At 34.9% G+C, this 17,252-nt stretch overlaps 1 protein-coding gene across 2 annotated transcripts; it reads right to left on the bottom strand.

Moving 5' to 3' along the window:
* Nucleotides 1-280: 280 nt before the first annotated feature.
* On the bottom strand, nt 281-16,138 carry LOC128561797 (killer cell lectin-like receptor subfamily B member 1B allele B). Of its 2 annotated transcripts, XM_053556385.1 has the most exons (7): nt 15,978-16,138; nt 12,581-12,771; nt 9,430-9,516; nt 7,597-7,695; nt 4,954-5,123; nt 1,230-1,348; nt 281-604 (listed from the first exon to the last, which is right to left on the bottom strand). In XM_053556385.1, exons 2-7 carry the CDS (start codon nt 12,660-12,662, stop codon nt 469-471), a joined length of 693 nt encoding a protein of 230 aa, XP_053412360.1. In that variant the 5' UTR covers nt 12,663-12,771; nt 15,978-16,138; the 3' UTR covers nt 281-468. The 2 variants fall into 2 exon arrangements, with proteins under 2 accessions (XP_053412360.1, XP_053412361.1); XM_053556386.1 differs by lacking the exon at nt 9,430-9,516.
* Nucleotides 16,139-17,252: the final 1,114 nt, after the last annotated feature.

Genomic DNA, 17,252 nt, shown 5'->3' with positions numbered 1-17,252 from the left:
ATGTTAAATAGGCAATATGGCATGTGGGTCTGCTGATCAGGAAAAGCTTTGGGTGAGAGATATAAAATTGATATGTCTTGCTTTGTAGGTGGTAATTGGAACTGTGAGCATGGAAGAGATTAGCTAAGAGATTAACTAAAAGATTAGCTAATTATTTCAGAGAGAAAATGGAGAGAAGGTAAAGAAGATTGAAGTTGGGAAAATAAAGGACAAAACAAGACTATGATGATTCAATAACCGAATTAAAAATTCAAATGAAAACAATATTCTTCATACCTACTCATTCTTTATAAAATTTTATTTTCTCTATCATTCCTCCCACACCTCTAAGAAGTAGGACAATACTCACGTGAATCGTAAGTTAGCATGTACACACGGAGACATACATATATAGACACAGCCCCCAGGACACATACAACTCTCTGGATTTCCTGGGAGTGCAGACTTCTTGCAGAGTTTGTCTTTCAGTCACAGAAATGAAGACCCACTCAGTTCACAGATCCACTGATTGTGATTCTGACAATTTTGCAGAACAATACTCCTGCCAGACACCGTGGCACATTTCATGCTTCGGGTCCTTTGTTTGTTTGTGTTTATCAAAAACCTATTGAAAGAAAGAAAAGAGTTATCTTTATACCAGGCATGAAATATATCTAGATACTAAAAAAGAACACAGAAAGTAGTTTCTGATTTTTAATGACAATATGGTCACTGAAAGAATGTAAACCACACAACAATGGGAAAGTAATTCTTCACACAGAGTGTTTTATGTCTTAAAACTTCTCTGCAGAGTAGTTAGTAGTTAATGAGTATTAGTTAGAAGATATGGAGAATACTAATATATTACCTCTGTTATTTTTAAAAACTGCTCACTATTTAGAAATAGAGGAGAAACTTACATTTTGTGAACTAAACTTCTGTTCTCAGAAGAGATTTGCTACTTGCTAATTCATCTCTTAGATAAGATGACAAAATAAAAAGGCAACTGTGGCAAATCCTGTTTCACGCATAAATCATCTTAGTGGATAATATTTCCACTTTCTTAGTGCAATAATATTTCCTTTGTTTCTTGACTTTCTATGTGGGCCACTTGATATGAGTTATTTATCAGATTGTAAGAGCCCATTGGGAAATGTATACAGGCTCATTTAGCTCAAGCCCAACAATATCAGACAACCCTTGCCATGTACTAAGGGATTAAAGCACAAACTGCCATATAATAAACTCACAAATGATTGAGGTTGAAAGAGCTGTTGTCCACCCAGGTCCACGACTCCACTTCAGGCAGTGTAGTTTTCAAGCCAATCCAATAAGAGGCTGAAAAATTTTGATACAGCCATAGGAAACTCTAAAGAGAACAGTGAAAGTTATGTGAAACAACCAAATGACTCTCATCGATAGAAGAAAACCATCTTCTATGTGCAACTTCCGTGTGCTTGGGAATGAACAGGTAAGTGAAACATACTTCATGTTTTCCAATAGGTTGTAGTGGAGGGATGGACACATAAACCAACTAATGCAATAAAATGTGGTATAATGGTAGCAGATACTAAGGCTGTGGAGTCAGATTGCCTAAACTGAGTCCTGGCTCTATCCTGGGCACCTTTGCACAAGTTATTAAATCTTTTCACTTCTGCTTTTGCTAGTCTTTAAAACTCGGATAAGACCAGTGTTTAACTCAAAGTATTATAGTTATTACATAATATTATTAAGCATTGCCCAGTACAGAATAAATGATCAATCATAAATATCAGTCATTATTATTATGTTCCAGTATAAAATAACATATAGAAGAAAGAGAATATACAGAAAAATTAAAAGAAGAAAACGGTATCTGAGGTGGAAATGTGACACATACTGATCCTAGTTCCTTTTTCTTACAGTAATCCCACTCCTGAGGGAAGGTATGTGCACAGCCATAATAAAGCCTGCATTTTCCACCTTGACTTTTGGAGGTGTGATAATATGATTGATCTAATTTCTGATTAATGGACTAGAATTGAAGTGATATTGAAATTTCAACCATTCATTTAAAGGGTAGGGTCAATTTCCTTCCATTCGCCTTTTTTTTTTCTCCTTTCTCATGGTTATTGCAGACATGGTGTCAATCAAATCAGGACTACATAGGCTCTCAAATTTAGAGGCTGTCAGAATAAACCTATTTAATTATTTGACAGAGTATGGCTTCTTTTCCATTGATGGTGTGAACTAAAATAAAATCTTAAGGCTCCCCCTTGGCGACTAGCTGACTGGACTCCCTCTTGGGCAAACTGAGTTGCTAGCCATGAGAAAGGAGATCAGACAAGCCTTGTACTGCCACTAAAGCCATGGAGGACCTACCTGCAGGTCCTCTGGATAGGACAAACCACTTGTGCACTTTGTCTCTAATTAACAGACCCTTTATCTTAAGTGTCCCTTTTCACTGACCCCTGGTCTTTTAGGCAGAACCTAACTCTTTCAGCCAATAGTCAGCTAAAGCATTTTTAAGCCTACCTAAAACCTGTAAGCTTCTGCTTCCAGATGTCCCACCTTTTGGGGCCAAAACCAATGTATGTTTTCCACATATTAATTTATGACCTCACCTGTGATTCCTGTCTCCCTAAAATTTATAAAATCAAACTGTAACCCCACCACCATGAGTCCACTTGCTCAAGGCTTCTTGGGTGTAGCTCTAAGTTATGTTCCTCAAATCTGGCTCAGAATAAACCTCCTTAAATTATTTTACAGAATATGTCTTCTTTTGGGTTGACAGTGGATATCTGGTTCTTAACTTGGGATTTGTTTTCCAGAAGGATGTCTCTTGACCTTGACTATATTAGTTTTCCCTTTGTACTGTGCCTTAGAGAGGACCTCTCTGCACATTGGTATTCCTCTCTTTTCCTCTCCAGCAGCATTCTTCTTTACTTCTTTTTTGAGACTTGTTATCTTGGTAGTAAAAGGCGGTGGAGGGGGTGATCTTTGAGTCAGTCTTAGATACGCAGTGTCTGTGTTCTTGGTGTCTGGACTTCTCAGTTTTTTCCCCAAATCCTATGTGTACTTTAGGCCCAGTGTGCATTCCTGCCCCTCCCCACAGGAAAAGACTCTTTCTTCTGACTCCTTCTCCCACCTGCAGTGATGTTTCCCTAGTTCCCTAAGGGCACCAGTGTTTGGTCCTCTTCCCAACACAAATATTAAGTCTTTTGTTCCATAATGTAGGTGGTGCTGGGTAGAAGGATATCTGTGAAATTCCTTGCCACTTCTGTATTATTGCTGGTTTCTTTTCTCGAGAAAAGAATGCACACTTTTTCATAAGTTTCCAATCATTTCCATGAGAAATATCCTGCCAGAGATGGTGGAATTCCCTATTTTTTGCAGACCCTGGAAGCTTTGCACTGTTTAGCTGTCCTACACTCAACCTTAATCCATATTTCAGCTGTTCTGACTAAATTCTTACTAGTGTCTGGTGTTTGATTTGTCTACTACTCTTTTTCTTCTCTTACCCCCCTTCCCCCAACTTTCATTTTTGCTTTTTTTTTTTTTTAACCATGTGTTGACACATGGGTATCCTAGATGGTCTAATAATTCTTTTTTTTTTTTTTTTCATTTTATCTTTAACTTGCTTGAGAGTTTGCTAGAAAATTATTTTCTGTTTTCTGGAGTTATTATTCTTCTGTAATACAGGTATCTATTGCATTTATTTTTACTTTTACTTTTTTTGGAGAGGTTTGGAAATGTAGATACACTGATTTCTTTCAGATTCCCATTTAATCTTAAAAGGGAACAATTATGTCTGACCCATTTATTTCCTTAGGAGTTATATTAAAAAGTATAACCTAACCTGGAGGAAGTAAGTTTCCATTAAAATAAATTATTTTAGATAACTGTTCTCCAAAGTCTGGTTTATTGTTTGCTGAGAAGACAGGCCTTTTCTGCATTTCTATCTTTTTCCCTTTGAGTGTGAGAAGGACATACATGAGATTCTTAGTAAAGTTATTCATTGTACAATTTCTCCACGCAATAATTTATCATTTATCCTTTCAGAACATTCTTGTTAGAAACGTTTCAGTCGGGCCTTGTTTCCTCTTTCTTATCTTTTAAGATTGAACTCTAGTAGTGGAACAAAGGTCTCTTTTCAATTCCTAATTCTGTTCTTCGTTTGGTTTATAGTTTTCTGCACCTGACAGAGTCTACAGTTCATTATTTGGGGTTACATTGGTCACAATGAAAATAGTTCACTTTTTTCTTGATGGTGGTTATAAATTTCATGAAAGTCAAAAAAAAAGGGGGGGCGGTTCTGCCACAGAAGTCTCAACAGCTTCCCTTTGTAAATCCTCCCAGATGGCCGATGTTGCACCAGGATTGTAAAGCACATCTAGTTATTGTGTTCACCAAAACTGAACCATTGACTAACTTGTGACTCCAACTTACTAAATCTTATGCTGAGAACCCTTATTTGATGTTTATGATTTAAGATATACATAATGGCCTTAACAATTAGAAAATTTAAGATAGTGTCCAATCTTTGTTTAGCAAAGCTTCAATTTAAATTAAGTCAGAGTTCACTAAATATTAGTTCTCCTCAAGAAAGAACTAAACAATATATTTTTTCTCACACCATCATCCTTAACTTTAGCTACTGTATCTAGCATTAGCATTGCAATGAACACAGGAGGTAAAATAAGATGTTTAATCTCTTACATTTTGAAATGGAATCTGATAAGGAACAGGAACCTCTTGTTAAAAAAAAAAAAAAAATGACAAAAACTTGAGTATATAACACCAAAGGAATTTCTCCCTCTTCTAGTCAAAAAGTCTAAAGGAATCATGTCGTTCAACAATTCATTTAACCAATATATGAATATACTTAATAGCACATAAAATTTTTAAAAATTTATGTACATTTGCCAAGTTCATAGTACAAGAAATCTCATTGTAAATGTGATGATGCTATAACCTTTAGGTGTTAAATCTCACCATATCAATAAAGTCTTGAATCACTATGAGATGTGAATTTTTCTTGGTGCATTCACCTTGACTTCCATTCCAAGTTTTCTTAGTTTCAGGAACCCAGTAGCATTTCCCCCCAAGCAGCTTCCAGTCTTTTGTGGGGCAAGATTTATGGACAGTGGAAGAGTTAGAAGGAACTGGGAGAAAAAAAAGACAAGCAATTAAAAGAAACATAGAACTGTATCTTAATAATATATATAAATTAACGGCTCTCAAAATTTGTGTATGAGTGCTAGGATTCTAAGACCAAGCCTTGTTTTACCGAAAGGTGTGGAGGGAATCTATGAGACCCTAAAGAGTCTTCAAAAGTGCCTGAAGTTATCTAAATCACAAGCAAACATATTAAAATGAAATATAAAGAAGAGATTTGTGTCGCCAAGTATTTTTGATATTTAGATAATTACATGTGTTAAAAGTAACAATTTTTAAATTATTTTAAAGAACAAAAAAAAATAAAAGATGATAAGAGTCTATCAAAAGCTAGTATGTTTGAAAATAAACTTGAGCTCACGGGTTTGAGATCCACCTAAGCAAAAAGGGAGACCCTGTCTCTAATAAAAATAGAAAAACTGAGGCAAGAGGATCACTTGAGCCCGAGTTGGAGGTTGCTGTGAGCTATGATGTTATAGCACTCTACCCAGGGCAACAGCTTGAGACTCTGTCTCAAAAAAAAAAAAAAAAAGAAAAGAAAAGAAAAGAAAGGAAGTCCTTTGAATCAAAAACTATAATAATTGAAATTAGAAACTCAGTGAATATTTTAGCAGATTAGAGATTATTTGGGAAGTGAAAGATATATTTAAAATTATTACCAAGAATTCAGCACAAATTGACAATAATAAGGACAAAACAAGAGGTTACATGGAAAGAAGAGAAAGCAAAAGTCCAATGTATATCTAATTTGTGTCCCAGAAGGAAAATAGAAGGTTGAGAATGAATTTGGAATGATGGCTAAATAGATCGACTACGTTTTACTTTACATAATTTGTCTATTTTGCCATTTTATTAAGATCAAACACATTTAGATTTGGTATAATTTTCTACCAAATTCAAACTAGGACTCTAGGAAAGGTGCCTTACTTATCAATAATAGAATGAGGATTAGATAATGGATTTGATGGAACGTAAAGCTAAGGTTTTTTTTATTACCACTCTGTGTCACATATATAAAGGCTGCAATAATGTGTTTTTGCTTTGGGGATAATACCTCACAAAGTCTCGCCAGATAAAGAGATACATTAACATATGTTGTATGAAATAGTTTTTAGATTGTGATTGAGACGCGGTGCCCATAGCTCAGTGGTTAGGATGCCAGCCACATGTACCGGGGCTGGTAGGTTCCAACCCTACCTGGCCAGGGCCTGCTAAATAATGATGACAATGTCAACAACAAAAATAGCTGGGCATTGTGGCGGGTACCTATAGTCCCAGCTACTTGGGAGGCTGAGGCAAGAGAATCACTTAAGCCCAAGAGTTTGAGGTTGCTGTGAGCTATGACTCCACGGCACTCTACCAAGGGCAACATAATGAGACTCTTTCTCAAAAAAAAAAAAAAAAAAAAAGATTGTGATTGAGAGGTGAAGAAACATTAAAATCCAATGTAAAGTCTTGGTGAGTTTCCAGAATTTGAATGTACTTTATAGTATGGACATAGTGAATAAGTCTTTCTAATAGAATTATATCTGGATATTCAAAAAAAAAGAAAGGTATATATGAGGTCAAACAATTAAGCTTGTGAACTCATACTACAAAAAGTGCTACATACCTGATTGCTGAGTATGGCTATAATCACCTTTGAGGTGCTCCCCTTGGGAAGCCATGCACCAATGTCAACACCAAGGCTACCCACCCTTTAAAGCAATTTTGGTACTCCTTTTCTAGAATGGCCAGCACAGCTGTTGTATGAGGTCTTACAATTAAGTTTTCAAACACATTCTAGAAAATGTGTTACCTATCACATTGCTGAATATCACCATGGTCACTTTTGAGTACTCCCATTTGGTCATCTAATGACTGTAGTGATATTCAACAATGAAGTATGTAGCATTTTTCCTAGAATAAGTTCTTGAACTTAATTGTACAACATCATAGTACCTTTCAATACATAATTAAAATGTATATTAACGGATTAAAAACAAGTAATCTAAGAAAATACAAAGGCCTTCTAATGAGTGTTTTTGACTTTTAAAAATATAAAGAGCAAGAAACAGACTAATACAATTATTTAATTATTTTGGCATATATTAACATTAAAAAATTGATGAAACACCCTACAATGACCACAGGTTTTAAGAGGGAAAATATCTAAACCCCATGGTGCACCTGTATATGTCCCAATAGAAAATAAATAAATAAATAAAATGCAGTTACTTCAATGAACTGCCTTTAAATTCATTGAAAACTCATTAAATATGCTTTTTTTTTTTCCATTTTGCCCTGGACCTTTAAAACTTTAGCCCATAGACTATAATGACTTGATGAAAAGCAATGATGTAATTCTAAATCCTCCCTCTGCAGCAGTAGAAGAGTCTTTCCTATGTTCAGAGACTTTCAGGAAAAATTAAGGCTACTCTTCATGCTTGATTACTCAGGAATTAGGGAAAACAATATTACCTTTTGTGGTGATTATTCCAGATTTATTTCCTCCAGCACAGGGTTTTGCTTTTTCATCATTATCCACTTTTGAATGTCTTGCAGAATGAAACTGGACAACTAATAAGAAGAAACATATTTTCCTAATTAAATACAAAGCACAATGTGGAAATTTCATAGTAAGTTAAATGATTAAAAATTTACACTTTATGGGGGCAAGACATGATTGCAAGAGGGACTTTACCTAACAATTGCAATCAGTGTAACCTGGCTTATTGTACCCTCAATGAATCCCCAACAATAAAAAAAAAAAAAAAATTTAAGGAGAAAAATAATACTATTTTTCCCCCTAAGATTTGGAGTTTCCTTTGCACTCTTATGAATCTTGGTAATGTTAGTGTTAGGAGAATTAAAATAATATGACCTGGGAACAGAGGGGTACTCACTTGAGTTATTTATTTTTGTAGGCACAAGATGTCCAGCTCTGGATAAGAAGTTTATTTAGATAGTTGGTTTTTAATGAATCCCTACAAATTATATCAGATGTCACATGCTTGATGAAAAGAGTTTCATATGTTTTAGTTTTGGTTTATGATACTGTTTCTTTTGAATTTCTGTGTGTAGAGTTAATCCAGAGTAGATTTTCCACAGTGAAGAAAATATTTGTCTTTCTGATGTACATTTAATGGAAACTATCGTTGTTAATTTGTTATATAATTTGTGAAATAGTATATATTAGGCAATTAGTATTGACCATATAAATTAAAACAAAATAAACATACCTGAAAATAATAAAAATTAATATTTAATAGTGTTTGCCATGTGCCAGGTGCTAACATGTGGTACTATGTTCACAACACATTTAATGCATTCAATGTATTAAATATAAACATAATACTTATGTTGATTATAAAATACTTTTAATACTAACTATATATTTGTGTGTGTGTGTGTGTGTGTGTCATAATACATTGTTTCAATGTAAGGATTCTATTAGTGGTATAGCTGATATTTGAAAACAGGCTCTAGAGCAACCATGTACATTGTTACCTTTTAGATAAAATTTTTAAAATACATCTTTGAAGTCAATTTTAGTAGTAAATATATTTAATAACAAATCTGTTTTACTGAAAAACTACTTTTAATAACAAAACAAACTATTCCCTTAACATAATAAAAAAAAAATAGAGCATAGGTTTTCAGTGCTAATTATTTTTGCCCCTCTCCCCCCACCCCCAGTTTTATAGAGCCAATTAGGCTATTGGGTAGTTGCACTAATCATGTCGAACCACTTACCTCTCTGGGCTCAGACTGCTCATGGAAACTGGACCTTTCTGATTTCTAGAGCTTCTTACAGTTCTAAAATTCTAAGGCTCTGCTTCTTTACTTGTAATTACTAATACTATTCATAAGTACTAATATCATTCATCACAGTTCAGTGACACAGACAAATACTGCATTGACCTGTTTTAGAGTTTAGTTTAATCTGGAAGCCTGTATTACTTGGAATATATACCATTTATATATATTCTCTGTCCTATAGATATTCATAAAGATCTTTTCTCCAAGTATGTATTTAATAAAATATTAAACTAATTTCCATATGAATAATTGGGCTACATTCAGCTCTGTCCAAAGTATACGAGTATAATTTTAAAATACTTGCCTGAATTGATTTATTCTAGACAAATTTCTCATATATTAATACAAGATGGGTGATACGTAGGAGTAGCTAATATGAATAAGCTTACACAGAAATACACTTCATAATTCAATTCACTTTCATTTGAACACAATCATAAGAAGTTATGAGCAAAAAATACTTTGAGATAAATAGTATTGCTAATCACTTACCAAAAATGCTCAGTGTAATTACTATTCCCAGGAGGATGATGATCATTACATATCCAACTTTCATGAAAATTCCATGACGGTGAGAATCTATAAATTTGGATAGACTTCACTAGTAAGCCCAGTAGATAAATCCTTAATGGTAAGAGGTACCAGCAAGATGAATAAACTTTCCAACTTGTCATGGTTATGAGTTACTTTTCTATCAAATATATGGACCCAGCTCCCTCTTCTATTCACACACATATAGAGAAAGAAACCCACACATGTGTGTTTGTTCTTTGATTTATGAAGGGAACCTACGTAACTGAATGAATCTGAGTCTTTCTTTGTTGAGTTCACAGTACATATTCCCCAGTATTGACCTGACTTATGATCTACTCTCCACATCTCTAGGTTTTCTTATTAGACTGTGAAAACCTCAATATTTTCTAATAAAATTACTGATAACATTCATTTATTTAGTTGATTTTTTTCTGATTTCCCCTTATATAATACATCTATTTCCCCATAATACATAACCATAATTTCAGAAAACTTTAACTTTTAAAAGAAATGTAATTTTAAGGATTATCTTATTCAATGCCCATGTATTAAAATGAGAATATTGAAGTCCATAGTCACACATTTACTTGATAGCAGAGCTGATATTAAACCTCAGATCTCTTGACTCCCAATCCAGTGCTATGTTCGCTATCCATAATATCTCATTGTATTTGGGAGTTTGAAAAGACAATAAATAATTACCAAATAAAAAACTAGTATTTTTACCTGACAATTAATACAAGAAGTCTCTAATATAACATAGTTACAGTCCATCAATTCCACTAGATATGAAATATTTACACACATACATGTAATGTACTGAGAAGGTAATAAAAATAGCTGATGTTGAAATATAACCAATTACAAAATCACATGTCAAGACCAATTACATGCAATGTTTGTTTTATGGATAATTATTATAGAGTGCTTTGTCATATAATCAAATTATTATTGTTATTTTTAATTAAATCATCTTTAATGGGAACTCACTATTCTAAAAATATTAAAAGAAGTCCATATATTTTCATTCAGCAAACACAACAGTTCTAGTTGTGGCAATCAGGGCACTTACAAGAAAATCATGATAATATCACTACATGTGTTTCTAATATGAAGAACAGAGATTACAGATCCCAAAAATTAGGATAATAAAACTTCATATTTCATAAAAGGAACAACATAGAGATATTAGGTCATTCTTTTAGAGCTTTGAAGTAAGAGTTAAGCAAAGCATGAATTTCTGAATCTTAGCCTGGGACACTCTTAGTTCAGTTGTACTCTCTCACTGATAAACTGTTCAGTTTTATGGTGGCATTCTTTGTTTTATATCTTGGAAAGCCAATGAATGTATAAGATGTATTGAGGATCTACTGATTGCCTGCTATGAACTTAATAGTGTTTGAGGTACTGGGAATATAAAGATTAAAAGACTCAGTAGAACAATTCAACACATACAAGGTTCTAAAAGGGTAAGGAATATATTAACTTTTAGGAGAAAGAGAAAGTCAATATCCAGAGCAAAATAAGTGAAAGAAGATGTCAGAAACAATGTGAGGAACTCTGTAGAACATAATCAAATGTATCAAATAGCTCTTCTCCTCCACAATGATATGACGTGAGAATAGCAGTTACATTTATCCCACACTAAACATATACAGTGAAAAAGGCAATATGATATTTGACTTCTAGTCTTAAGCATAAATACAGGTAAGGAATTTAATCTTTTTATGGTTATATTTTCTCCTTTTTAACATTACGAGCTTGGACTACATAACATTACATACGTTGCTCCCAAATCCCTAAGCCATGAAGGGAATAAGATAAGGTTCTCTCCATAAACAGAAAGAAAAGAAGTAAAGCCTGGAGTGTAGGAATAGCTTTTCTTGCTTGAGCTGAATTAATGAAATAAAATGTCTGCTCATAAAGGCAATTATAGCTTTGGTCTAGAACTACAAATAAAACAACTCATCCTGTGAGACCTTTAGGGGTGGGGGAGTAAGAACTCAATTCTACTCCATGTTATTTTTCAAAATATGTTTCACCATCTCATAGGAAATCAAAATGCCTAGTCTAGGAATAAAAGAAAGCAGATTAGCCTCTACTGAGTAAATTAGAGAGGTAAGGTTTAAAATAAAAGGTATGGTTCTCTCTCTCTCTCTCTTTTTTCTCTCCTCTTTGGTGCTGCTCTGCAGCATCTCTCGCCAATAAAGACCTTTCGTAGAAAAAAAAAAAAAAAGGTATGGTTCTCTTGAAATCAGAGAACATACATTAAATTCATTTGATTGTTACAAACTTTTGAAAATACTATATAAAGAAATACAATGGAAATACAGACAAACAAAGCATCAGATTTATTCCATCAGGCATATGCAAAGAGAAAGAGACTTTAATTATTTTAAACTTTTATATAAACTTTGTAATAAAATTTTTATCTTAAAAGAGAAAACAAAAAGGTGACATTGCAAAGAAATTCTCCAATATTTCAGAGAATAGAAAATATACTGAGTTTCAAAATCTGTCATTTCTGAGGTGGTCTTGGAACTGAGGCACAATATTAACTTTAGCCATATGCCTATCCCCTCATATTCCAAAAATATTCAATTACTCAGTCATTAATTCTTAACTTCAAGAAATAAAATTCTAGCATTTCCTGTCTTCTTAATTTAGTTTAACATTTTTATTCTGTTAATATACAAATTCCAAAAGGACAAATAACAAGGTGCATGATTGGCATAAATAATTTCCCTAGTGTAAATAAATTTTTAATATTATGTTAAAATGACAGATTTGATCGAGGGTGGACAAATCTGTAGAGCTGAAAGGGGAGACAAGTTTAGAAGGTGATGTGTGAGTATGGATGTTCACCACAAGAATTACAGCCATAGAGAAGCTACGAGAGAAAACAAAAATAAAGTTCTGACTACGTACATATTAACACCAAAATTACAATTAATTTTATGATCGGGCATGTTGTTTCCTATTCTTACATTCAATAAAGTTTGCTTTGAACCCAGTCTCCTAACTGTTCCCAGTATGACATAGGACAGAAATAAAAACAAAAATTAGGAATAAAATATTAATTCTAAAATCCATCCTAAATCCAACTTACCAGATTTTTGAGGTTGAGATAAACATTCTAAAGGGGAAGTCCTCACAGTTTTGATGTCTGCATAGACTATATCTCCAGCCATGTCACAGATGAGAAAAAGAAAGAAGTGCACAGATAATCTTCTGCTGAAAGGAGAAGTTTCTTCACTTCCGTAAGTTAAGCACTTGGAGATGTCATATTTCCTTTTGTTTCTACAAATAAATAACAAAGCAGTGTATTTGGTTTTATCCATCAAAATAACGGATTTTTGAATACTTGCATGATACAGAAGAAAATCACTATTCAGGAGTAAATTCTTGTGTTAGTTTTCTGACTACATTTGGAATAAGTTTAACTTTTATTTATGCCATAAAAGATATTTTGCAATTTTCCTCTAGGAACCACTTTCTCTCAGTTGCAGACTATATTTGTTGGTAGAATTCTGAGACTATATAGCATCTCTAACATGGAATAGGAGCTTGCTAACGGGGACAAGGAAAAGGAGGGATTTTATTATGAAAGTGATAGAAAGCGGCACTCTTTCTTTTATCCTCATCTCAAAATGCATTGTATTTATCTAGATAATACTTTTAAAATTATCTTAAAGCTATTTATTCTTTCAAATGCTTTACAATACTAGCATCAAATTGAAGTGAAACAAGAATTGTGCAGATGAATTCCAAACCTAAAAGTTATATTTAGGGGTTGGCAAAACCCCATGTCAGAACAGTTTAAGGTAATGACATAAATCTATATCAAACACAGATTTTTACCTCCTATGTCTTCTAAAATTTTATTAAATGATAAAAACCGACAAGTCTAAAACAATAACACAAAAGCAAGTAGAGTTCTATCAGTTGATGAAAATTTTCAACATATTCCTGGGGAAATGGGAGTAGATGGAGATGTAATAATTGATGAAGCAAAGCAAAGAGAAATGAAGCCTAAAACATGCAGAGGGAAATAACTGAGAACAGCCCAGTCACCTGTTGAAACCCTCACAGGACTCAGAATCAGAAATGTTAGATACGAAAAATGGCAGGAGCCATTAGCTTATAACCAGTACATTAACGAGGATTCTGCATGCGAAAGAATTGATTTTCTTAATACTTGCTTGAATATATTGTATAAATTATCAAAAGTGCCATCACCCTTTCCCACTTCCCAAAATCCAAGTGATGTAATCTATAATAATCAAATAGCTAGAGAGCAAATGGTGGCCTGTGGCCATTAGGAGAGCCTTCAGTATCATGTCTAACATCTGACCCTGGATGGATTATTGGACATTGAACTTTGTCAAGGCTGCTTTGACAGTCCCTCTTTTCTTGGCTATTCTGATACTTTGTATGTGTACAGACAATAGCCACTGCATTCTGATCTCCATGTTGTACATGAAAAACTGGCTTTTATTGCTTATTTTATCTGCAGGTTGTTGCATAATCAGTAAACTTTAAGAGTGATAATTCAAACTCATGTCAAACCAAGTTCAAAGTCCATGCCATAATTCATTAATGCTCTCTAGATTTTCAGTGTAAGAATCAAATTTTATTATTCTTGTTATTTCTATCACTCAGTTTCCACCTGAAATATAGACCTCCAGTAATTATGTGCTGAATTACCAAATCAGTAATGAATTTTCTTACTGATACATAATGAATTTCATTACTGAATTGTAAATTTTTCCAGAATAAGAACAACCATTTTTGACTACAAAATGAACTTTTATTGATATGCAAAACACATTCATATGAGACTAAAACAATTGCAAGAATGTGGAGTGCTAAAAAGTCAGAATAAACATGTCAATTTCTGCAAAAACAAAAAAAAAAACTGGTGGCTGGGATTTTGGTAGGACTTTTTGTATCAGCAAATCAATTTAGGAAATGTTGCAATCTGATTAATATTAAATCCTCCAATCTATCAAAAAGGAGTCTTTTCTTTATTTATGTTTTCTTTAATTTATTTCTATGGCATTTTGCATTTTTCACGTCACAACTCTTATACTTCTGTTATTAAACTTATTCTTAAGTACTTTACTCTTTTTGATGATACTGTAAATGAAATTTTTCTCTAAATTTCCCTTTTGGATTGTTCATTGCTAGCATATAAAAATATAATAGGTGGAGTAAGATAGCAGACTAGAGACATCTTCTTAGCAGCCACTTGCAGGGAGACAGGGCAGAGGGGACTCTAGCCACGTCTCACTGGAGGATCCTGCCCAGAAACGTAACTGGTGGCACAGTGAAGCAGTAGGGGACTCCAGGAGCCATCGAGAAGGTCAGGCGCTGAGGAAGACCAGTACAGAAGGCATGTGACTGGGACTGGGTGCTGGCAGAGCCTGGGGGGTCCTCCAGCAGAGGACTAGAGACAGGAAAGACCTGTCCTACAGTTTTCCTTTTGGACTAGGCTGCTTGCTGGAGCTGCCTTGGAAGGGCTTAAGTGAGCAAACAAACTAGAACAGTGTCAGGCAACAAAGATTGAAACACCAGATGTGGTGGAACTCTCATCCACTTGGTTATGTGCCTCCCTCCATTGCCAGAGGACCACCTGGGAGGAATTATCCTCTGGGTCCTAGTGCACAGCCAACCCTGGTGCACTTGCTGAGGTGGGGCAGCCATAGTTGGGCTGAGTTGAAAGGCTCCTGCACTGCCCATGAAAGCCACTTTGTTGTGAGGGGGCACTGTTTATAAGGTCAAAGTGTGCCTGCTAAGAAATTTGGCCAGAGCTTCAGGGTAGCAATACTGTGGGGGACTGAATGCTAGTGAAATGATCACGCCCTGACTGAGGGCAAGTAAATCAGGAAACAGGACCAGAGATCATTATGATCTTTGAACCCACCTATTTGTATGCACACGTTGAAAGTGATTTCCCAATTTGCACTTTTACAATTTTTTAAGTTTTATTCAGATTATTTAATGAATAATTACAAACAAGTATGCAAACACAATTTATCCATACTCATCAATGGAAACACTTATTTTTTTTCCCAGTGTATTTCAGAAAGTGTTCTTTTTACCTTTACAATTTACACATTGCTAGCTCAAGTTATTTGCAAATTTGAATATCTAGAACAAAACTAATTGGAGGGTTGGAATAGTGAGGAGGAGGTGGAGCAAGATGGCAGACTAGAGACAGCTCCTTTGCAGCCACACATGGTGAGATCAGGAAGAAAGGACTTCAGGCACCTCTGATTGAGGGGCTTTAACCAGAAACATCACTTTGGGAGCACAGGGAGGTAGCAGGAGACTCCAGGAGCCAATGGGGAGGGAGGAGATCAGGAGCAGTGAAGAATCAGCACAGAGGGCAAATGCTGGCTGGCCTCTGATACAGAGGATTTCAGATACAGAGGGCCTACCCTAAAGGCTTTCTTTACCTTTTTTTTTTTTCTTTTTGGACCTGGGCACTTGGGAGAACTCACCTGGGAAGAGTTTGGGTGAGCAAGCAAGTGATCTTAAAGAGTGTCCAAGGGCCAAGACTGAGCCATCAGGCTTGAGTGGAGCTCTCATGGTTCTGCTGCTGGCTGGGCACAGCCACTGTGGGAGAGCTGCCTTGCAAGATCAGTCCAGAAGATCCTAGTGTGAGGCCAGTTCTGGCATGTCTGCTGAGCTAGGCAGCCAGCTGTGGGAAGACTTGGGCAATAAACCCTTTCATGGGAAAGCCACTCCACGGGCAAGGGATAGCCTCTGCCAACAGGCAAGCATTTGCCCTCTGTGCTGATTCTCCACTGCTCCCAACCTCCTTGTCAGCTCCTGGAGTCTCCTATTGCCTCCCTGTGTCCCTAAAATAATGTTTCTAGGCAGGACCTCCCAGTCAGAGGTGACTGGGAGAAAGCCAGAGTCCTTTCTTCTTGATCTCACCACATGTGGCTGCCAAGGAGCTGTCTCTTTCTGTTCTTCTCTTCTTTTTGTCATTCTTTCCTTTTACTCCCTTTCCCTTTTCTCTAAGCTTTCTCTTCAACTAAGATATACCTCCCCTCAAGGAGACCAAGGTTTGGAAAGGTCAAGGTGTCTCTGTTAAGGAGGCTGACAAGAGTTTCAGGCTCCCAATCCTGCAGAAATTGAGGACAAAGAAATCAGAAAGACAGGACCAGGTCTTCTCGGCAAGAAAGTGGCTTCCAGCCTCCAGCTTACACAGCTGTGTCAGTGTCAGAGTAAGCATCCCATACTTGAAAACATCACCTGTTGTCCAGGAAATATATAGCAATATATATATACAACATATATATATACATATAATATGTATACATATACATATATATAAATATATACACATAAAATATATATGTGTATATATGTATTAAATATATATTTTTTAAAATGCCATAAAAATATACAGCAATTTATATATATTTAATAAATACATATAATTTTTAAATACATATGTACATATATTTTCTTTTTACATATATATTTTCTTTTTAAAAATTTTTTCAACTATTTTCCCCTAGATTTTTTTTTGTAACTATAATTTTTTTTTATTTATTTATTTATTTTTTTTGGTTTTTGGCCGGGACTGGGTTTGAACCCGCCACCTCCGGCATATGGGACCGGCGCCCTACCCCTTGAGCCACAGGCGCCGCCCGTAACTATAATTTTTGATTGTTTCCTTCTTCAATAGTAAGGGCTCCATTTCTGCTAGTTTTTCTGCTACCATTATTCTTTTTTTTTCTCAATTTTGTCTTTAAAGTTTTTTG

Source organism: Nycticebus coucang, chromosome 12 (assembly GCF_027406575.1).
Source record: "Nycticebus coucang isolate mNycCou1 chromosome 12, mNycCou1.pri, whole genome shotgun sequence".
NCBI lineage: Eukaryota > Metazoa > Chordata > Mammalia > Primates > Lorisidae > Nycticebus > Nycticebus coucang.
The sequence above is the reverse complement of the archived record's forward strand: the minus strand, read 5'-3'. Positions and strand labels throughout refer to the sequence as shown.

Bases quoted from the DNA above. Each gene is read 5' to 3' on its own strand.
- LOC128561797 (XM_053556385.1), bottom strand. From the start codon at position 12,662: ATGGCTGGAGATATAGTCTATGCAGACATCAAAACTGTGAGGACTTCC. The intron at 7,696-9,429 runs GTAAGTGATTAG...TCTTCTTATTAG, and splicing joins AATTACACTGAGCATTTTTG to TTGTCCAGTTTCATTCTGCA. The intron at 5,124-7,596 runs GTAATATTGTTT...TTTTTCTCCCAG, and splicing joins TGGAATAATCACCACAAAAG to TTCCTTCTAACTCTTCCACT.